The sequence below is a fragment of the Gossypium arboreum genome, chromosome 12 (assembly GCF_025698485.1).
Source record: "Gossypium arboreum isolate Shixiya-1 chromosome 12, ASM2569848v2, whole genome shotgun sequence".
NCBI classification, from domain to species: domain Eukaryota; kingdom Viridiplantae; phylum Streptophyta; class Magnoliopsida; order Malvales; family Malvaceae; genus Gossypium; species Gossypium arboreum.
In genome coordinates this window covers 1,483,252-1,506,398 of record NC_069081.1, presented here as the reverse complement: position 1 = coordinate 1,506,398, position 23,147 = coordinate 1,483,252, and the positions used below count along the sequence as shown (strand labels likewise).

The 23,147-nt window shown below is 33.3% G+C and overlaps 4 protein-coding genes and 1 long non-coding RNA gene across 6 annotated transcripts; 4 read left to right on the top strand and 1 right to left on the bottom strand.

Annotated features, from left to right (window-relative positions):
- Positions 1 to 1,163: 1,163 nt before the first annotated feature.
- Positions 1,164 to 2,455, top strand: LOC128285320 (uncharacterized). The gene is made up of 2 exons (XR_008275818.1): positions 1,164 to 1,250; positions 2,289 to 2,455. It is a non-coding gene; the product is annotated as an uncharacterized LOC128285320 (long non-coding RNA).
- A 3,566-nt stretch (positions 2,456 to 6,021) lies between these two features.
- On the top strand, positions 6,022 to 8,130 carry LOC108476701 (uncharacterized). The gene is made up of 4 exons (XM_017778978.2): positions 6,022 to 6,298; positions 6,396 to 6,427; positions 7,116 to 7,322; positions 7,432 to 8,130. Exons 1-4 carry the CDS (start codon positions 6,118 to 6,120, stop codon positions 7,750 to 7,752), a joined length of 741 nt encoding a protein of 246 aa, XP_017634467.1. The 5' UTR covers positions 6,022 to 6,117; the 3' UTR covers positions 7,753 to 8,130.
- Positions 8,131 to 8,222: 92 nt separating this feature from the next.
- LOC108476702 (translocator protein homolog) lies at positions 8,223 to 9,138 on the bottom strand. Its single transcript, XM_017778979.2, has one exon. It carries the CDS (start codon positions 8,989 to 8,991, stop codon positions 8,422 to 8,424), a length of 570 nt encoding a protein of 189 aa, XP_017634468.1. The 5' UTR covers positions 8,992 to 9,138; the 3' UTR covers positions 8,223 to 8,421.
- Positions 9,139 to 9,432: 294 nt separating this feature from the next.
- On the top strand, positions 9,433 to 13,569 carry LOC108477307 (dol-P-Man:Man(5)GlcNAc(2)-PP-Dol alpha-1,3-mannosyltransferase). The gene is made up of 13 exons (XM_017779809.2): positions 9,433 to 9,895; positions 9,992 to 10,026; positions 10,139 to 10,276; positions 10,364 to 10,432; positions 10,687 to 10,844; positions 10,936 to 11,002; positions 11,107 to 11,160; positions 11,436 to 11,524; positions 12,289 to 12,405; positions 12,601 to 12,695; positions 12,793 to 12,871; positions 12,998 to 13,054; positions 13,143 to 13,569. Exons 1-13 carry the CDS (start codon positions 9,727 to 9,729, stop codon positions 13,309 to 13,311), a joined length of 1,296 nt encoding a protein of 431 aa, XP_017635298.2. The 5' UTR covers positions 9,433 to 9,726; the 3' UTR covers positions 13,312 to 13,569.
- Positions 13,570 to 13,979: 410 nt separating this feature from the next.
- On the top strand, positions 13,980 to 15,930 carry LOC108477135 (heat shock factor-binding protein-like). Of its 2 annotated transcripts, none has more exons than XM_017779589.2 (5): positions 13,980 to 14,092; positions 14,703 to 14,756; positions 15,010 to 15,033; positions 15,104 to 15,146; positions 15,529 to 15,930. In XM_017779589.2, the coding sequence occupies exons 1-5, from the start codon at positions 14,090 to 14,092 to the stop codon at positions 15,672 to 15,674; spliced, it is 270 nt and encodes an 89-aa protein (XP_017635078.1). In that variant the 5' UTR covers positions 13,980 to 14,089; the 3' UTR covers positions 15,675 to 15,930. The 2 variants fall into 2 exon arrangements, with proteins under 2 accessions (XP_017635078.1, XP_052879585.1); XM_053023625.1 differs by having other exon boundaries at positions 14,002 to 14,098.
- The last annotated feature ends 7,217 nt before the right edge of the window (positions 15,931 to 23,147 follow it).

The following is a 23,147-nucleotide window of genomic DNA, read 5'->3' as shown; positions in this document are numbered from 1 at the left end:
AAATGGTTCAACGGGCACAGTGATGATACGAGGTTATAAGAGTTTGATATGAACTAGTACAGGTATTCATGTGAAATACGATAAGTGATTTATATTTGATATATAAATACATGGCTAACATGATTGTGGATTATGTGTTAGGCTTTGGGCCAAATAGAGTTAATTATGTCTTAATTTTGCTTACCTAAATTGTGGATGAATGGTAAGTTGTATCTTAGTTATATGAACTTACTAAGCTTAGTTGCTTACTCTGTTTTACTTTCCGTGTTTTATAGTGAATCGGAAGCTCGTTTGGATTGGAAGCTGTCAGATATTGCGTCACACTATCAAACGCTTATTTTGGTATTTTTGGACTTTATATTTTGGGTTAAATGGCATGTATAGGTGTTTTTGGCTAATGCAGCCTATATGTCTTGTTGTGTTTTGGCCATCTGAATTGGCTTGTATGGTGAACATATATTTTGATATGTAAATATGTGTAAATGGCCTTTTTATTTGTGGTGTATGGTTGCCATGTGAATGCATTGTTTGTGAATTGGTATTTTGGGTACCAAATGGTTGAATTGGAGATGTGATATATATGTTAAGTTTTAGGCACAATGTCTCAAATATATGTTTGACCATTTAGGTAGATTTTGAAGACATATTTTTGTAACAGCCTAATTTTTAGTGGTATCGGAAATAGAGATTTGAGATCACCAAATCCGACGGGTGAGTTAAAAAATTTAATAAATTAATACCTATGAGTCAAATGCGAATATAAAAGCATTTTTGAATTAGTGAATTTGGTGATTTAAAAGAATTAATTAGGTAAATATGGTCGAGAATGAGGTATCGAGACCTCAACTTCATAAATCGAGCCATAAATATTTTTAGAAATATTTATGGAGTGTTGGTGAGGTAGTATTAAAATTTAGTCAGAAAATTTTTACGTTTGGGTGGTTAATTAAATAAAAAGGACTAAATTGAAAAGGGTGTAAAAGTTGCTAGAAGGATTGAATAGCTCAATTGTCAAATGAGGAAGGACCTAAAGTGAAAACAGTCCTAAAGGAGATATTTTGGGCGGCAATAGCCGAGAAAAATCAGGAAATGGATGAAATAACGGCAAAATTAGAAAATTGCCAAAATTGGCCAAATAAAAATGGGACTAAATTGGAATATCTAGAATTCTCTTCATTTCTCTTCATATTCATCAGCTGAAAAACAGCCATGGAGGAGGGTTCAAGCTGGTTTTCATACTCTAGCTTCATGTAAGTTTAATTCTTGCTTTCTCCTTGAAATTTTTATGTTTTTGTGACTTTTACAACTAGGTCCACTTGTTGAATTCATTAGTTTTTGATTCTATGAAAGAAATTGAAAGTTTTTATGAATATGTGCTGAAAGTATATGATGATTTGGAATGGAATTGGAGCTTTAAATTATTTATATGCTGATTTTATTAAAAGAATTGAATAGAAAGTGAATGTTTGGGACCTAATTGAAAAAGAGTTTGAAGTTAAAGTTTCATATGGAAATTCTGAATTTCAATAGTTATGAAATAACTTATAATGTCTAGAAAAAGTGTTAATTGAGAAAATTATCTTAATTGAGGGGTTAATTGAGCAAGGACTGAATTGTATGAATTGTGAAATTTGGGGCAAAATGGAAATAAACATTTTGCACTAAAACTGTTTTAGACAGCAGCAGTAGTCTAACTTTGAAAAATCACTAAAAATTATAGAAATCAAATTAGAGGATGAATAAAATATGAAATTAAAGCTTATTGAGTCTAGTTTCTTATAAAAGAAATTATGTAAGCAATGGAATTGTAAATCATCAGATACAATAACTTTCGTGAGACAAGGTTAGAATAATTTCGAGTTCCCCTGTTCTAACTTTGGAAAATAATAAAAAATTAGATAAAAATAATTAGGGGCTTAAATTTATATGTTTAGAATCCTGAATGAGTCTATTTTCAATAGAAACAAACGAGGACATCATTCGAATCCTGTACAAGAAGATAATTAATTTTTAGTGAAGAAAGGTCGGATCTGTCAGACAGCAGAACAGGGGAGACTTCAATGAATAAAATGTATTAATTGGCCCAACCAAAAATTATGAAATTTTTATTGTGAGAAGGTATATGAGTCTAGTTTAAGAGAAAATTAGCGGATCTTAATTTGGAGTTCTGTAGCTCAAGATAAAAATAATTTAGTGACTATGACACAGATGGATAGCTTGAATATTCACATAAGTAGATAATGAAAATTATGGATAATGTTACTTACAAGTGTGTTGTTTATACTAAGGATGTGGATGGAGAGGAGGAGGAGGAAAAATATACATATATATGAATGACTCGTGTATAAATTGATCACATGCCCGGTTATAATCGATGAGTGTTGGATTAGAAATGATATAATGTTTTATTTGGAATATTTATTATGAAATTATGATTATCGTTATAATACAAAAATTGAACTTGTGAATTTATATGGCTAAATTTTAGTGATTATTTGTTAATTTTATGAATTTTATGATGAGTTATTTCATATGTATTGATGATAAAATCGTGAATAATGTAAAAGCATGAAAATTGAATAAATGATCAAATTGAGCATTTCAGTTCAAAGGACAAGATGAATTGAAGGAAAAGACCATGGTTGGACCATGGAAACAAGTGATAAGTGATAGCTTCGGCTACACTTATCGATCAAGGACAAATGAAAGTGATAAGTAATAACTTCGGCTACACTTATCTGATTAAGGACAAGTGAAAGTGATAAGTGATAGCTTCGGCTACACTTATCTGATCAATGGCAAATGACAACTGAAAAGTGGTAGCTTCAACACCGATCGATGAAAAGTGGTAGCTTCAGCTACCTGATCAGTGAAAAGTGGTAGTTTCAGCTACCTGATCAGTGAAAAGTGGTAGCTTCGGCTACCTAATCGATGAAAAGTGGTAGCTTTGCCACCGATCAATGAAAAGTGGTAGCTCGGCCACCGATCGATGAAAATGGTAGCACCAGCTACCTGATCAGTGAATTGTGATAGCTTTGGCTACAAGTGACAAGTGACAAGTGACAAGCGATTTATGTATAAGACCATATATGGGATATGACATCAGTGAGATATGTGATTACGTGTAAGACCATAATTTCGTTTTTTTTTTCGATGCTATAGTTCAACTATGGTTTTACACATCTTTACATAATGATGCCATAGCTGGGCTATGGCATCATTATGTAAAGATGTGTAAAACCATAGTTGAACTATAGCATCGAAAAAAAAAACGAAATACTCAATTCCGTAAGATGTTCACTAATTTGAAGAAGTTTGGTAAGTATTACATGGAATTATGTGACATAAGGAAATACGAGTTGATGAGACATGAACATAAAACTTGGTTGATGGATGAATTCATTTGTGATTATATATTTCTACGCCTTGAGTGTATTATCCGTATGAATTGATATTCTAAATGGGTTAATGAGAAAACTTCTAGTATGAAATAATCTGAGTTCGAAATGAAATATCATGAAAACGTACTTGAAATACATTGGTATGTATTGTCTTTGCTATTTGAATTCATAAATGTGGAAAGCAAATGTATGTGGAAATATAAGATGATGATATTTGTACATGGAATTTATTGATGAATACGTACATCAAAATTTATATGATAAATTTTAGTGAACATTGAAATTAAATGAATAAGTGATTTGGCAATTTAAATCGTAATTGGTAGGAAGAGTTAGTGAATTGCATATTTATGAATTGTTACACGATTTGTCGAAATACGAGGAAGTGATGGTAATTGATACATGGAAATATGAAACTATGATATATATATATAAAACATGGAATATGTTTAATAAATGTGTTCATTCATAATTATAGAATTATGTACCTCATGTGTGCTATTTGCATAAAGATGATATTTCAAATACTTTAGTGAATAAAGCTTAAATATGAGATAGTATGAAATTGAAACAAATTGTTATGAAAATGTATTTAAATTATCTGTAAGTGTTTCGTGCTTCTCGGTAATGCCTCGTACTCTATTCCGGCGACAGATACGGGTAGGGGGTGTTACAATTTTGGTATGTTATAATTGGTTTATTAAGGTACCTATGATTATCATGATTGTGTGTGATATTATAACATGTTATAAACTTGATATTGGTTGGTTTTGAATGCCTATTTATGCCATGGTTGTATGTAAATTGTTGAGCTTTGGTTGGTACCAATTTGGGTGAGAAATATGGCTTGAAAAATGACCTATATTTGTCCACACGGGTAGAGACACGGGCGTGTGTCTCAGTTGTGTGTGACACACAGCCAGGTGACATGGTTATGTGTCCCCTGTGTTTTCTAATTGTTGCAAGTCAGTAGCTTCACATAGCCTAGCACACAGACGTGTGGCTTGGCCATGTGGCACAAGTCAGTATACCTTTCAGTTTTCACACGGCCTGGCACACGGGCGTGTGAGGCCATTTCGAAGGATACACGGCCTAGCACACAATCGTGTGGTCTGGTTGTATGACCCAAGTCAGTATGCTCACTAGTTTAGACACAGGCTAGGACACGGGTAAGGACACGGGCATGTGGCCCCATTTCATATGCCCACACGGCCTGGTCACACGAGCGTGCGTCCCCTATACATTTGAAAATTTTATATGTTTTTTGAAAATTCCTTGAGTACTCGATTTAGTCTCGAACCATTTTTAATGTCTATTTTAGGCCTTGAGGGCTTGTATTAGGGACTATATGATGGATTATGAATGGTTTTTGATTTGAATGAATGATGATCATGAAATGTATGATTGTTTGAGGTATAAGTCCGATAATGCTCCGTAACCCTATTTCGGCGTCGGATATGGGTTAGGGGTGTTACAAATTAAATTACTATAAAATATAAAAGTGAGAATATATAAAAGTGAGGAAGCATGGGACATCGTGACGACGCACCGTATTCTTCAAGTAAGCAGTCGTGTTTTAGACTCTAAGCAAGGTTTCGTCTCTCAATTGAACTTTGATTACTTGAGGGATATTTTAGTGGTTTTAGCCTTTCAACATTAGTCTATTTAAAGGGATCGTTGTATCATTATTTTGGAAGGCAATTAAAGATGTAGTACTACAAGGCTTTTCTTTTAGGGGTGACAAGATGTAGTCGCAAATGAATTCCATTTCGATCCGGCCTCATAAATCGTCTCTGGAACCCTCCCCAAAAGTTCGTCACATACATCTCTCCAGTCGGCTGCGTGAACTGACCCAGTGACTACCTACCCATCTACCGGTAACACGAGTTATAATTGCATGTCCTCTAGAGTGATAGTACACTCGTTGCATGGAAGATGAAATGTGTGCGTCTCGGGTCTCGACCTTTCCACCAAAGTGCTTACGAGTGTCGGGTCCAACTTACGCCCCTTACCTCTAAGGGCCACGTGCGAAAAACCAACATCTCTCAAGTAGGGTTCAATCAAGGGTAATAAAGGAGCGGGTATATTACGAATATAAGCCTTCAAAATTTGATCTTCCGCATATATAAGTAAAAAAATACAAAATATTAAATTAATATATAACAATAAAATAGAAAAATTAAACAACATTAAAATATAATAAAAATATTCTTACCATTTGCAATTGATTGACGGAAATGTGGTTGTCATCAAAACGGATTAGAGATCTAATTTGAAAAATACCAAATAATTTTCTAATAGAAAAATAATTTATGAAAATATTAAGATAATTTTAATAAAAATAAAATTTAGAGATAAATAATTTATTTTGGATTTGTTTTTGTTTCTTTATAAATTATAATTAGGTGGATTAAAATTTAGTTAAAATATTTAAGAAAATATATTACATCGATTGATTCGTAAATAGATATGAGATTACGAACTAATTAAATCGAATAAAAATTGATTAAAATCAATTAAATATTAATTGAATCAATTAAATTAATTTTTAATATTTTTATTTTTATAAATTTATTTAATGGAATTTATAAATTGAATCAACTTAGATCGAAGGATTACATATTAACTTCATACGGATATATTGGAAACAAACAAAGCCCATAAGAGCTATTAAAGGCAAAGCCGAAGTCCGGTTTGTAAGCAAAGCTTAGTGAAAATGGAGAATCACAAGGAACTTTTGAGGGAAGTATTCGGTGAATCATCAGACAGCGAAGACTTGGATCCCCAAAACCCAATCCCATCATGGGAACAGATCAAGGAAATCAATGGTTTATGGCTATGCAGAGGCTTCCTTTCACCTCAACACCAATCCTCTCTGGTTTCCGCCTTGCTAAACGGTTCTTTTTCTTCCTCATTCCCCCTTTTTTTTTGCACGTCTCGAGCGCCGAGTCTTCGCTGATAAGTACTAGTGTTTGGTATTTGATTTTGTTGCAGAAGGGTGGTTCAACGAAGATTCTCACAATCAGGTTCGTGTATCCATTTTTAGCAGCTTAGCATATATATTTTGTTCCTAGTTGTTAATGTCTGAATTTAAGGGGTTTGAGGGACACAATTCAGTTAGTTAGTCTGCACATTTGGGTGGGATGATAGAATTGCCATTGGTTCATCGTTGAAATAGATTTGTCTTTGTATCAATTGTGTCTTAAAACTGTTTCTGGACTGGTTTATCTAATCAACACTAGCAATTCAATTCAGTAAAATTAGCAATCTCATCAACATGTAGTTTACTATGCAGTTATCGAGTAAAACAAATGATTCATGAACTACAAAATTTATATAAGTTGAAGAACTATATAGCTTTGGCAAATGCTAGGGCCATGGGATTTTGAGTTTCATCATGCATAATGGTCATGGCTGTATTTTCAGCCCTACTATGTGTGTATACCATTTGTGGATTTTGTCAGGTTTTTTCCAGTTTAGTCCGTTCTTCATATGTTGTTCTTTGTATTGGTTTGATTCCGTATTGATAGTAAAACTTCCAAAAATTTTGTTATGCTCCTATAAATTGTATGTAATTTTTACTAAATAAATAGGAAAAAAACTACCTTATCAAATTAGGTTTCATATTTTTGTTTCTCGAATCGGACTGAAACGCTTTCCTGGTAATTGCTATTACGTTCCGTCGGATTTATGTTCTTAACCAGTTTTTTTCAGGCCATGAGATTTGGAGATCTTCCTGCATGGGCTATTGAGCTTTCTAGCTCTATACGTGAAGCAGTCTTCCTTGAGGATCACGTATCTGAACCCATAAACTCGGTTACCTCCAATGGGGGCACCAAACCCTGTATTTTACCATCAAATTTATTGTGGAGAGAACCTCTGTTTGATCAACTAATTGTGAATTTATACCATCCAGGTGAGGTGCGGCATTATGGAGTTGTTTATGTTGTTCCATAATCAATGTGAAAAGTATTTTTTAACTGTTACATTGTGCAGGGAATCTGTATTTTTTAACTGTTACATTGTGCAGGGAATCTGTGCTCATGTCGACCTCATGCGATTTGAAGATGGAATTGGCATTGTGTCATTAGAGTCATCATGCGTGATGCATTTCACTCGAGTTGAAGAAGGTGGTTCCGACATTGTGGAGCATCGTGAAAATCATCCACTCACGACCAAGGTTCCTGTTCTATTGACTCCAGGTTCTCTGGTTATAATGTCGAGAGAAGCTCGATACCTATGGAAACACGAGATAAACCGCAAGCCGGGGTTACAAATGTGGGAAGGGCAGGAATTGATGCAGGATAGGAGAATTTCCATAACCTTGAGAAAGCTGTGCCAGGTCGACTAGCTTGTCATCAAACATGTGCTTTTTTTCTTTTCTTTTCTTTTAATAGTTCCGTTTACCTATCCAATTTTGGACATTCTCTACTTCTTCTGTTTGCCAGCTTTGAATGTGTAACACTAGGAAACGTGTTCCATGCTTGAATACTTGAATGTTTTGGGCTGCTGGGTGTTGATTGACAAGTGTTTGTGAATACGAATTGAAGCTTTTTTTTTTCAGATTGGTGGAAACCAACTAGAGAGCAAAAAAGTTGCCAAATCTTTTTATTTTACCTTTTGATGTTCATTTTCTGGTTTATGAAGCTAATTCTATTGAGATCAATTCCCAACTTCTTCCTTTCGAGATTCGTGAAGGATTCTCCATGAAAGGTAAAAAGTAGAACGTGCCTTGAAATTTTCTTTTTTACTTTGAGCTCAGCTTGGATGCAAGATTCTCTAAGAAATGGTGGTTGATGATGGATCGAGAAACAACTGAAATTAAAAATCTCAAACTACAAAACATTCCATTGAAAAACATGCTAAAATGGACAGTATGTACAACAAAACCATGATACTGTACGAAGCAACAGGAAAATCAAAAGGACGTGTTTCTTTCTAAGCTATCTAATGAACAAACCAACAACCTGATCTTATTCATGAGAGAATTCTTGCAGAACAAAAGATGGTGGTATATGCTTCAAAGGAAGACAAGCTTTAGATTTACAGTGGCCAAAAACGCAGCCCAGGCCAAACAAGGCATAACCGAGTTACCAGCAATCGGATTCACCTTTCTAAAATCTCTTGAACACCCGACCAAAGTCCCAACCATCGCCAAATCCACAAGCAACCCAGCCCAGCTAGCTCCCATCCAAAGCACAGTCGGATGCCAAGCCATGCTCAATCCTAAGTAACCCAAATAAAGAGACAAAGCCGTCGGTTTAACGTGGAACCCACCTTCAACCCATACAAACCAAGCTGACAGCCCCATCAAGAAGCTCGAAGCCAAGCAACCCGTATGTAAAAGCCACAAAGGAGGGAACCAGAAAGGTTTGGCTAAAGAGGCGTAACCACGACCTGAACCAAACAAGTATATGTTTAACAAGGTGAGAGACAAAGGGAAGGAAACTGCTATGACTAGTGATCTTAGCCCACGTTTGGCCATTGCCATTCTTTTTTCTCGCCTGTTTGCTCTGTTCTTTTCGTTGGAGGTGGTGGTGGTAAAACGAGGGTCATCCCTGGAACGGTGTTTGAGATTCTGGGATTCCATGGGAGATGATAATTGGGGTCTGAGTTTTATGATGAGAGAGGGATTTCAGGGGAGGGAGTTTATAAAGAGGAGAGCGTAAGGAAGGGAGGAAAAGGAGATGACAGGTGGGGGAAGGGAAGTGTTGAGGGGTGTACATTCGGACAGTGATGGTCACACACGTGGATGAGAAACGGGGCTCCTTTGGTTCTTGGGGGACGGCTTTAGTGTCGACAAAAAATCTAGTGCTCTTTGGAAAGAGACAACACAGCTTTGATGGATTTGTAATAGGATAACCATTGGTATTTTATTAACCAAAAACTGCTGCATTCGACAGGTTTGGATTTAGCTTTTGTCTGAAAAAAATGGATCCCATGTTTTTTAAGCAGTAAAAGGTCCGTTTTTGGGTTCTGATACGTGTTAAGGGCTAAAGACTTGTTGGCCACTGTTGTTCTCCTGCCCAATCATCGAGCTAAAGACTTGCTGCCTGCCCAATTATCAAACTTGCTCAATATGATCAAATTCATCCATCAAATTTTAATTAAATCGATTTTTTTCTAATTTTTTAAAGATTGGGTTGATCGGCCCGTCAAACGGGACCAATTTGTAGGTGTAGCCCAAATTAAAAGGTCCACAGTCAAACCCAAGTGTACCCAACTCTTTCATTTACCTCCGTTTGTTCTCTGAAAACTCAAGCATTCCAGTTTCTTTCTCCTTCATCAAGCCAACACCAAATTCAACCCAAAAGCAAAAACAGCCATGGCAGTAAAAAATTCAACCTCTGCTCATGCCAAACGCTCTCGGAAAAAAGCTGCTGCTTCATCTTCTTTGATCCCCAAATTCATGAAAAACCCCAAAACAACAATGGCGTTGGCTTTACTCATCATTGACTCCCTCCTTGTCTCCTTCATCATCGCTTACGTCCCTTGTAAGATAACCAAAATCCCATCTTCACTGTTTTTTTTCTTTTCTTTTCCCCGTATAATTGAACTCACGGTGACTTCTCACGGTTTTTAATTTTCAGATACGAAGATAGATTGGGACGCTTACATGTCTCAGGTGTGGTACTTTTTTTTTAATACTAATCAAGCTAATTTACTTCATGGGTTAATTTGGCTATTCGTTTTTATTTGATGGGATAATGTGGAATTAGTGTTTATTAAGATGACAGGTAAGTGGGTTTCTTGGAGGAGAAAGGGATTATAAGAACTTGAAAGGAGACACTGGACCGCTTGTTTACCCAGCTGGTTTCCTTTATGTTTATTCTGCTATTCAGTATGTTACTGGAGGACAAGTTTTTCCAGCTCAGGTGATCTTAGTGCTTAGTCAAATTGAATTTTCTTGTCTGTGATCTGTGCTTTATTTATACTTACTTCTATTTTGTTTTTGATTGCAGATTTTGTTTGGGATTTTATACATCATAAACCTGGGCATTGTCTTATTAATCTATGTAAAGACCGATGTGGTATGAAATTTGCTTTTGTTTACCGTTCAGGCATTAATATAGGCTATTTTTGCTTTTTGTTACTGATTAGTTATATGATTTGGTAAAGCTGATAAATATATTTCTTTGCCTGAGTGCTCTGAAAGTTCGAAACTAGTAAACTCGAGATTGGTGATTTAAATGAAAATGTTCTTGATTGTTAATGTTTCTTACTCTGTATTTCGTTGTCTTGGTTTTCTATATTATCGTTTACTGTTCTTAAAACGTCTTTGCAGCTTCCGTGGTGGGCTCTTTTCCTGCTTTGTCTTTCAAAGCGAGTTCACTCAATATTTGTGCTTCGTCTGTTTAATGACTGTTTCGCAATGACACTCCTCCATGCTGCAATGGGATCTATTCTTTTTGGATGGTGGCATTTGGGGTTGATTATTTTTAGGTACTATGCTCATTTTATCAGTAGCTTTTTCCCCTTCTAAGAAGGAAAAGAAAAGAAGTGGATCCTACTTTGCCTCTTTTTTTATGTGTAGTGCTGCCGTTTCGATAAAGATGAATGTCCTACTCTATGCTCCATCTCTTTTTATACTCATGCTAAAGGTGCATTAACTTCTGCTTGATTACATTTTTCTAGTAATTAGCAACTAGGTTAGATATTATACTTAAACAGTTCTGTCTTTCTTTGTTATCACTTCTTATAACAGGCTATGAGTATCAGTGGGGTAATATCAGCTTTAGCTGGTGCGGCACTTGTGCAGGTGTGTCAACTATTCCTCTTTGGCCCTTGAGGACTTATAATTAGCATTAAGAATTTCCTGTTAATCGAGATTTCTATTTCTATTTCCCTTCCTTGCTTTATAGATTACATTCTTTTCCTCTCTTAACACGGGAAGTAAATATAAATCTCCATGCATCTTAACTTATTTTCAATGTGGTTAGGTGAGTTGGACTACTGCACTTAATGTTTGTGGCAGGAGGCATTGCCTGCCAGTGTGTTGATTCTTTTCTTCATACTCAGTAAAGGGTTCTGCAGATTGTGCTGGGGCTGCCATTTTTATTATCATTTCCAATTGAATATATATCACGAGCCTTTAATCTTGGACGCATCTTCGTCCACTTCTGGTAATTTTACAGTATTGAAAATGCTCACCCTTCCCCTTAGTTGCCGATTACTAACATATTGACAGGATTAATCAGTGCCATTTCTCTGAATGGTGGTAAATAAAAATATTGTTTACGTAATTTTTCTTTTATTATTGATATTTCAAGTAATATTAGCTTGATAGCCCCATCAGCTTGGTTACATATTGGGTTTTCTTTTGTGCATAGGACTACATATTGTATTGCTAGATCAAAACATGACCTAAAGAATTCCGAACTTGAGAAATTTGTTTTTTATAAATCATTTTGATAAGAAATTATTTCTTTGATCTCCGTAAGGATCGTGTGCCCTTTTGCAGTCAATGAACTTAAATTTTAAAACTCATACAAAAGCACTCCACGGTGCATATGCGTTATAATATTTGTTCTGTTACTGCTTTTGAGGGTATTAAACATATTTTGAGTAGTTCGATTCTTAGTATAAAGTTGCCTCTGAAAAATATAGCTTTTCATACAAAGAGCTGTATAGATTTTAGGGGTCAGGAGTACTGTTCTTTAGTAACTTTTTGAAGGGATAAAGGTTTTTCTTTTAGCCAATTAAGCGATAAAGGTTCAAGATGACATTTCCTAACAGGTGGTTATATGCATGAGCATGCTTGTCGTTTTGTCTGTTAGAGTGGTCTGCACTTTGCACTTCATTGTTTTTCAGACAACTTTTTCTGTATTTTACTTGCACAACGATGGGTGTTGTTGAGTTCTAACTTTGATGTTTATCCTTTGGCTAGGTCTGTCAACTTCAAGTTTGTTCCCGAACCAATTTTTGTGTCAAAGGAATTTGCTCTCTCTTTGCTGATTGCTCACCTTGTATTACTCGTGGTATTCGCTCATTATAAATGGTGCAAGTAAGTGAAATGGCTTATGTTCGCAGTAAAAAGTGATAAACATGTGATTATGAATAATTTTTTTTTCAGGAAAATGTAATTTGGGGAATGTTTGTGTTATTTATCATAAAATTTCTAGTTTTTAGCCTTTTAGGCTATATTGTTGCCTTGTATCTTGTATACATCATGTTGATTGCTCTTATATACGGTTTGCAGGCATGAAGGTGGGCTTTTTAAATTTTTGCGCTCGAGGATTAGTTTCTGTTCGATAACATCTTGCTCTGCATGGCCGAAAACCCTCAAGAAAGAACGTAAGTTGTGACCCTTCCATGGGTTCTTTTTTGAAAAGAATCCCTTTATTCCTTCTGTTCTTCATTGCAATACTAAACTTGGTGGAAATGAATCCAGATATTGTGACAACGATGTTTGTTGGAAACTTCATCGGCATTATATGTGCCCGTTCATTACATTATCAATTCTATTCGTGGTAAGTGTTGTGCTATAGTACAAGTATCTGGATAAGCACTTTTCTAGTTTATGTATAATCGGTTCTTTCTCTACATAAATCTTATACATGGAATCAGACCATTTCTGATCCCTCATCTGATTGCAGGTATTTCTATAGTTTGCCTCACCTTCTGTGGATAACACCATTCCCTACGTTGCTTCGGTAAATTCTTTACTCCCAATGCGGATTTGAATAAAACTGGTTGCAGTTAGTTCCTTGTAATAATTCATGAATATTTTTGTTTGTACAGCGTGTTGATTTTCGTAGGAGTCGAGCTGTGCTGGAACGTATTTCCATCAAACTTGTATTCGTCTCTCCTACTCCTTTGTCTTCACTTACTTATACTGTGTGGTTTATGGTATTCTATGGCCGAGAATCCTTACGAGAGCGATAAATCAGATAGTCAAAAGGTAAAATGAAGCGCGCGCTGTTTTATCAAAAGCTTTTACGAGGTGGGAATCCAGGCAAACTGTAACTTTCTTTCTTAAATTCTTAATTTACACTTCACAGATAAGGAAGAGGTATAGATGCATGTGTGAGAGTCACGTGCCTAGAATCATGATGTACTTTTCTTTTGTTTGGGCCAGTAATCATGATGTACTTCAGTTGGATGAAATGCTTGTCTGAACTTTCTTTCTTTTAGCAATTGATGAATGATGAATCCATTCCCTTGAAAAGACTTTCACTTGAAGGGATCCATTACTTAATATTTGTATTTTGAATCCACTAGGCGCTCCCTCACTCGCTGGAGTTTCCCATTTCGCATTCACAGAAATACCCTTCACATTTTGTATTTTCTTTTTTAAAACTTAATTAAAAAATCGTCACTTTTTACATGTAACTGTTTGGTAAATCACATGAGAGAGATGCAGATTCAAATTTTCGAGATAGATAATTACAAATTCGAACATTAATTCCAAAATCTTTCCTTTTCATTAAAAATTTTTTATACAAAATTTAGAATAATAATATATTACAATTCCTTTTTAAAAAATAAATTAAATATAAACTATTTATCACGAGGAAGTGGCAATTGCGTAAATAAAAGGTGCAAGCCGGGATGAAAAAGGAAGGGGACCACCAGCCTATAAAAGAAGAAGAGCGAAGCCACAAATTTTAATTTCGCCCAACTTTTCAAATTGAAGCTACGGGTCGGGTTAGCAACGGGGGAGCATCCAAAGATCCACTGCAAAAACAATGGTTAATGTTACTCCCTTTCCTTGTTCTTCTTTCTTATTTTTTTTTTTACAATAATTTGAACTGATAATCTTCCTCATTATCACTTTGCTCCAATCCTTTTTAATTACCCAGAACGCTACGATCTAATCTCATAATCCTCATTGTTCATAAAGGATTTTGAAATAATGAGCGACTTGATTTAGATCTTTTTTTTTTCTCTAAAACTCGTGGATCTTTATGGATTTTGACGCTTCATTTGGATTTTATTATTATATATTTGATTTAGTCACCTTTATTTTTTTGGATTAAAAATGTTTGCGCTTGAAATGCTGGCGTTCGTGTTTTAATTTAGGGGGGGGCTCTATTATTAGTTTTAGTGTAGTTTTCATTACTTTTTTTAGGTTTTACTTGTTCTGATACCCGAATTTTAATTAATGGCGTAGAACTCCTTGTTCTTCTTGTTTTTTTTTTTTTTTCCTTTTGCAGCTTCCTCCAAGGTTCAAAAGAAATTTTGATTATTTGTGTAAAGTTCGTTATAGTACATTTTCAGCGTAGCTAAGGATTTAATTTTGTTGTAAGGTCTTATGCTAATGATGTGTGGTATGGCCGCTAACTGTTATACTCTTTGTAGGATGGGCAAAATTCGGATGACTCAAAGCAAAGCACTGCTGATATGACTGTTTTTGTGAGTTCCTAATCTCTCTCTCTCTCTCTATATATATACATTATAACATGAACAAGAACTGCTTTTAATGTATGTTTTCTTGCTAGCACCTGGAGGGCATAACTATTGCCAGTTTTGATTAATTAGGAACATTTTAGATTGCCTAGTCGGATAATAGTCTCTAATGGATGTAAATCAGCAGTGATTTGCTTAGGTTTTTTTATTTTTCCTTACTTATATAAGTCTTTGATAATGATTTCTTGGAATTTTGTAGGTGCAAAATCTTCTTCAACAAATGGTGAGTGAGTTATAGTTGGACCCTCTCTTGTTGGATTTTATATCTGTATTGACAAAGATTTTATTTGCAGCAATCTAGGTTTCAAACAATGTCTGATTCCATTATCACCAAGAATATCCTTTCACATGTTCTTTCATAAGATAACAACTTTGTCAAATATATCAAATGTCACTAGTAAATGGTTTGTCGTATTTGGTAATGAAAAATTTGTCTAGTTTTCTTGTTGAGCTTTTAATTTTATTGTTACATAAATAGGTTGGATTGTCTAAATATTAGTTATGTACATTTGTCAACTTATGGGGAAATCTTAGATTATAAGACTAAGATGCTTTTTGAGACAATGATGTGAACCTCTATCTAATAATTGTTATGTTGGCCAGATTTTAAGAAGTTCAAAACTTGGTCATGTTTCACACTATTATTAGCATTACTTTAAATGAAAATAGTATTACCATTTAGCGTGGGACAACTATTGTTTACTTAACTCCTAAGCACTCGACGACATGGGAAACCGTATAAACGAATTGGAGCAAAGCATCAATGACCTAAAAGCAGAGATGGGAGTGGAGGGCACTTCATCTCCGTTAGACCCATCGAAGCAAAAGTCAGACGAAGCAAAGCAAGATGAAGGGTCAGCATAAAACTTCGCCAGAAACTACCACTTGCAGTTGATTATGATTGTATTATCTGGTTTGTTTTTGAGACGAACTAAATATATTGTCAAGAGAGGGACATTACTGAGAGTCCCCCCTTTCCTTTTTTAGTTGTACTAAGTATGTTTCATCTGTGAAACTGTGAGAAAAAAAGAGTTATCTCCCTTGAAACACCAATAGATGCACTGGTTGTTTGGCGAATTATAGAGGGAATTAATGAAAATATGATATTGTTGTTAAGTAACATTCCTGCTTTATCTCAGTGCAAAGCTAATAGATAAACTGCTTTATTCATTTCAGTCTAGATGTCTATGGTGCAGGCAGGTGATTCGGTTGCCGATGCTTGGAAGCTTTTAGCTAGGTTTTAGGGCTGGAATTAGGCAAAAAATTCCACCGGGCCTGGTGGCATTGCCGGTTGTAAACAAGATCTTCAAGAGCTATAGTTCAAAATATGAATATGCAAGGGAATTGACATCCTCCGGTACGATGTTAGTGGTAATTCGATTCTCTGCTCCAAGTTGCAGTGCCACTATCAAACCTCCATCTTTCACACCTCAAGCTCTAAGTTGGTTACCCACTTGTGCAGTAAGGTTGTGAAAGTATAAGGCGGCAGTGCTAACTAGGCCTTGTCGTCGAGTAGTGGTCAGATAACTCCATTTGCTGCTGCCTCGTTGAGTGCAATTCCAACCAGCAAATAAAAAAATGAAGCAGTCATTTTATATGGAACATATATTAGCAATTTTCTAATTAATGAAATCACATATTAATATAATTTTATATAAATGAGTTTATAATCATATCATTTGGTTTGTTATGAGTTTTATATATGTAAAAATCAATGTTCTAGAATTGGTTGATTTGAAAATTGTATAGCAATTATTAATAGTTTTAAGATATGTTATGAGTTTTATTTATTTTACTAAAATACTTTTAGTGTAAAGATGTGAAAGCCTTTCAATTTTTTTCAAAAATGTGTCACGTTATGGTTGTGGCACATGGTGAAAATGATAAAATTTATTAAAATCAATAAAATTTTAAAAATGTTCAAAATTTATAAAAATATTTAAATTTATGAAAATATAGAAAACTATTTAAAATTCATTATAAACTTGTTTAAAATATTCAAATTATTAAAATATAAAATTATAAAAAGTTTATTAAAATATAAAATTATAAAATTTAATCTCCACCAAGTGTTACATCGTGGTGAAAAAAGAAAAAATTATTATTATAATCAATAAAAATATATAGGAGAAAATATAAAAGAAAATATTAAACTTTTATATAAAATATAGAAAAATATTTAAAATTTATTAAAAATTTTGGAAAATATTAAAACCTAATAAGAATAGTTGTAAATTTGAGCTTTTATATGTATCAAGAAAACAAACAACTAACTATAATTTAAAACAAAAAATAAAAAATAAAAATAAAAATAAAAAATAAAAGAAAGGTTGAAACTATCCCATTGGAACTTTTATTCTCGTGTACGAAGAGTTCAAAGCCTTTCTATTTTCGTGTCTCATTATCTCTTTATTTCTTTACCGCTTTCGTATTTTGAGAGTTAAGAAGCTAAATTGAGTAATATTAAAGAAGGTATTAAATTGGGATAAAAACTTAAAGAACACATATAAAGAAGTTTAGGACTGTCGGTTTTTTAATAAATTTCTATATATTTTTATATTTTTAATAAATTTGTATATTTTAATAATTTTATAATATTTTAAATATTTTCATTTTAATTATTTAAATGTTACTCGAATTACAAAGGTGAACATAAATACAAATGTTTTAATTTTTAATTGTCTATTTATATTAAAATATATATCAAATATAAATATTTAAAGAAAATTAATTAATTACCTACTTTAACATTCTTAAGTGCTTAAGAAAGAGCTAGTTTATGTTTTTCTTCAACCATTGTGTAAAAAGATATGCAACAATGTCATGTATATGTATTCACCTAATACATATATATATATATATATCTATCTATATATATACATATATGAAGAAAATTATTTAGTTTTCCTAAAAATATCATGGAACAAAATCAATGAGGTTTATATTAACAAATTAAATAATTTTTTTATTTTAATAAAATTTCATCATTTTTTTTTCATGTGTTGCAACCACAACGTGGCATGTGATGAAGATAACTAATAAAAAAAAAAAAAACTAGGGCATTAACCATTAAAGTTAGTGGTCAAAAAACTTTTTTGATGCATTTTGGTAGTTTAAGTACCTAATTAAGTGCAAACAGAGGCTCAATTAATTTTTTTTTAAAAAAATTAAGGTTTTTTACACCATTAAGCCTTTATTTTTTTTACTTTGGCCTATATTTATTGTTCAAAATCTAGAATTTGTGTTTGGCGCTCAATCATGGAATTAAAGGACATAAAAAATTGAAAAACCTTTATTATCAACCAATAAATATACCCATACAACACGTGAAAAATCATTAACTAATGTCAAAAAATATCTTGCTCCATAGGAAGACGAGGGATTATAAGGTCCTGATAAATCATAATGTATTTATTAAAAAATTCTCAATGCTTTATTACTACTTAAAGGAAAAGACTCTTTAGCCTGCTTAGCACGATGACACACTTCACATGCTTTATTTAAATGTTCCCTAGAGTTATTAACCAAAGAAAGTAATTTGAGGATGTCCCAAACACTTATGCCATAGCTCCATCAAAGATGAACCTAGAACCGAAGCTGCTTTAACACTTACGATTTAGTTCTTTTTCTTTAATTAAATATTCAAACATAAACATTATTGTACCAAACTTTAATACGACACTCTAATAACATAGTAAATATTAAATAAATAATATTTACGGACTCACACATTAGAATTGTGGTCCTGAAACCTCTGTTTCAGACACCACTGAAAACAGTTTGTTACAACTCTTCCCCTTATGAAATTTCATCCTTGAAAATTTTTTAATTGAGAAAAAGTTCAGATATTGTGACTTCATCGATTCTTCTGTTTCCTATGTAGCTTCCTCAAGACCGTGCTGTGCCACAAAACTTTCACTAACAGTACCCGTTTATTACGAAGTTCCTTCACCTCCCAAGGTAAAATTGCTACTGATTCTTTTGCATACGACAAATTAAGCTGTAATTCAATATCATTGGAAGAAATCACATGTGAAGGATTTGACCTATATTGCCTCAACATCGAAACATGAAAAAATTTGTGAATATTTTCGATTTCGGGAGGTAATGCTAACCTGTAAGCCACAAGACCAATTCACTCGACAATCTCATACTACCGGATAAACCTTGGACTAAGTTTCACTTTTTTGCCAAACTGTAATACTTTTCTTCAATGGGAGACTTTCAAAAATATTCTGTCACAGATATGAAATTCAATATCTTTTTTTTTCAAGTCTGCATACAATTTCTGATGGTCAGAGGCCGTTTTCAAATAATCTCGAATAACATAGAATTTATCTTTAGTTTCTCGAATAAAATCTATCCTAACTAACTTGCTTTCGCTCAATTCTGACTAGTATAACAAAGTTCTACAATTTTTTCCATATACAGCTTCAAACGGTGCAATTTTAATACTGGACTGATAGTTGTTATTATAGGCGAATTCGACTAAAGAAAAATATTTTTCCCAACTACCTTCAAACAAAATGATACAACATCGTAACATGTCTTTCAAAATCTGTATTACCCGTTCCGACTGTCCATCTATCTGCATATGAAACGCTGTACTAAAATTAAGTTTAGTACCCAGATCCTCATGAAGTTTATCCTAAAATCTAGAAGTGAATCTTGAGTTTCGATTAGAAATAATAGACAACGACACTCTGTGTAATCTAACAATCTTGGATACATACAACTCAACTAGCTTTTCAAGTGAGTAGTCTGTTTTGGTCGGAATAAAATGAGTTGGTTTCTTCAGTTTATCAACAACAACCTAAATCGAGTCTTTCTTCTTCGGTGTCAAAGGCAATTTAGATACAAAATCCGTCGTGACTTGCTCTCATTTTCATTTAGGAATCATAACAGGCTATAATAATCCAAACGAGATCTGATGTTTGACTTTAATCTATTGGCATACCAAACATTTAGCTACAAAATTAGAAATCCCCTATTTCATTCTTGGCCATCGATACATCTGCTTCAGGTCACAAAACATTTTAGTACTACCCGAATGAATTGAGTACGTACTACCGTGAGCCTAAGATAAAATGTCTAGTTTCAATTCTGGATAATTTGGAACACATAATCGGTTGCGAAAGTATAAGGTACCATCATTACCAACACTAAATTCAGTAGATTAGTCATTCTGAATCTGTTCACATTTAGCTATCAATTTCAAGTCATCATTTTGTAACTCTCGGATTTTCTGAAGAAAAAATGATCTAGCTTTCAATTAAGCTAAAATAGACCCATAGCGATTTAAGGTCAATTGAGTGTTCAACGCTTTCAGTGCAAATAAAGACTTTCGACTTAATGCGCTAGTTACAACATTAGTTTTCCCGGGGTGGTAATTGATTATTAAATCATAATCTTTCAGCAGCTCAAGCCATTTTCGTTGCCTCAGATTCAATTCTTTTTTAATCATCAAATATTTTATGCTTTTGTGATTGGTATAAATATGACATCTTTCGCCGTACAAGTAATGTCTCCAAAATTTCAAAGCGAAAACTATCGGGACCGGTTCTAAATCGTGAGTAGGAAATTTCTCTCGTGTGGTTTAAGCTATCGAGAAGTGTAAGCTATAACCTTTCCGTCCTGCATCAATACACAACCCAACTCACTAAGCAACACATCATTGTAAACAACATATTCTTTCCTGGATTCAAGTAGAATCAATACTGGAGCTTCTGTCAATAAAGCTTACAACTGGTCAAAACTCTGTTGAAATTTATCCGACCAAACAAAATCAACATTTTTCTACAACAACTTTGTCATTGGTAAAGCAATTGTGAAGAAATTTTTAACAAATCGTCAATAATAATCAACTAAGCCCAGAAAACTAACCACCGATAAACACACTATCATTTATAGAATAAATAAAACACCAAAAATATAAGAATTGAGAATGATAGTGTCCTTAAGTGCACGGGTCAAATTGTAATATAGTTTGTATAACGAAATACTTAGAAGTTGCAACAGCCTAATTTTCAGTGGTGTCAAAACAGTGATTTGAGATCACTAAATCCGACAAATGAGTAGGAAATATTATTAATTTAGTGAGTATAAGTTAAATATGAAGTTAGGAAAAAAAAATTTTAAAATAGTGAATAGCGTACTAAAAATAAATATTAAAATAATTAGAATCGAAAAATGAGGTATTAAGACCTCGGGAATTTTAAATCGAGCCATAAATATTTTTATAAATATTTATGGAGTGTTAATAAGTTAGTATTAAAGTTTCGTCAAGAAATTTTAAAGTTCTGATAGTTAATTGAACAAAAAGGACTAAATTGTATCAAATGCAAAATTGTGAGAAATGATTAAATAGCTTAAATGATAAAAGAAAGAGGGTTTAAAAGGAAAATAGACCCAAGGTCTCTTTGGGCTGGACGGCAAGGCATGAAATCAGCAAGAAAATAAGGAGAACAAAATTTACTTAATAAAGCTAGGACTAAAGTGGAATTATCTAGATTTCTCTTTATTTTTCTGCATTCTCATCAGCAAAAACACCATGGAAGAGTTCCTTCAAGCTGGTTTTTCATATTTTTACTTCAAGTAAGTTCAATTCTTGATTATTTCTTGAATTTTTGTGTTTTTGTGACTTTTACAACTAGGTCCACTTGTTGAATTCATTAGTTTTTAATTCTATGAAAGAAATTGAAAGTTGCTATGAATATGTGCTGGAACTATATGATGATTTGGCATGGAATTAGAGCTTTAAATTGTTTATATACTGATTTTATTGAAAGAATTGAATAGAAAGTGAATGTTTAGGACCTAATTGTAAAAGAGTTTGAAGTTAAAGTTTCATGTGGAAATTCTGAATTTAAATAGTTATGAAATAACTTCTAATGTCTAGGAAAAGTTTTAATTGAGAAAATTATCTTAATTGAGGGGTTAATTGAGTAAGGACTGAATTGTATGAATTGTGAAATTTGGGGAAAAATGGAAATCAACACTTTGCACTAAAACTGTTTTGGACAGTAGCAGTAGTTTAACTTTTAAAAATCACCAAAAATTTTAGAAATGGAATTAGAGGATGAATAAAATATGAAATTAAAGCTTATTGAGTCTAGTTTCTTATAGAATAAATTATGTAAGCAATGGAATTGTAAATCATGAGATATGATAAATTTTGTGAGACAAGGTCAGAATGATTTTGGGTTCCCCTATTCTGAATTTGAAAAATCATCAAAAATTGGATAAAAACAATTATGGGCTTAAATTTATATGTTTAGAATCCTGAATGAGTCTATTTTCAAGAAAAACAAACGAAGACATCATTCGAATTCTGTACGAGAAGATAATTAATTTTTAGTGAAGAAGGGTTGGAACTGTCAGACAGCAGAACAGGGGAGACTTCAATGAATAAACTGTATTAATTGGCCCAACCAAAAATTATGAAATTTTTATGGCAAGAAAACATATGAGTCTAGTTTCTGGGAAAATTTATGGATCTTAATTTCGAGTTCTGTAGCTCAAGATAAAAATGATTTAGTGACTATGATACGGATGGACAGCTTGAATATTCACATAAGTAAATAGTGAAAATTATGGATGATGTTACTTACAACTGTGTTATTTATACTAAGGATGTGGATGGAGAGGAGGAGGAGGAAAAGTAAATATATATATATATATGAATGACTTGATCACATGCCCGATTATAATCGATAAATGTTGAATTAGAAATGATATAATGTTTTATTTGGAATATTTATTATGAAATTATGAATATCGTTATAATACAAAAATCGTACTTGTGAGTTTGTATAACTAAATTTTAGTAACCATTTGTTAATTTTATGAATTTCATGATGTGTTATTTTATATGTATTGATGATAAAATCGCGAATAATGTAAAAACATGAAAATTGAATAAATGATCAAATTGAGCATTACAATTCAGTGACAAGATAAATTGAAGGAAAAGACCATGGTTGGACCATGGCAACAAGTGATAAGTGATAGCTTCGGCTACACTTATCTGATCAATGACAAGTGAAAGTGATAAGTGATAGCTTCGGCTACACTTATCTGATCAAGGACAAATGAAAGTGATAAGTGATAGCTTCGGCTACACTTATTTGATCAAGGATAAGTGAAAGTGATAAGTGATAGCTTCGGCTACACTTATCTGATCAAGGACAAATGAAAGTGATAAGTGATAGCTCAGCTACACTTATCTGATCAAGGACAAATGGCAAGTAAAAAGTGGTAGCTTCTGCACCGATCAATGAAAAGTGGTAGCTTGCCACCGATCATCGGCTACTTGATTAGTGAAAAATGGTAGCTCCG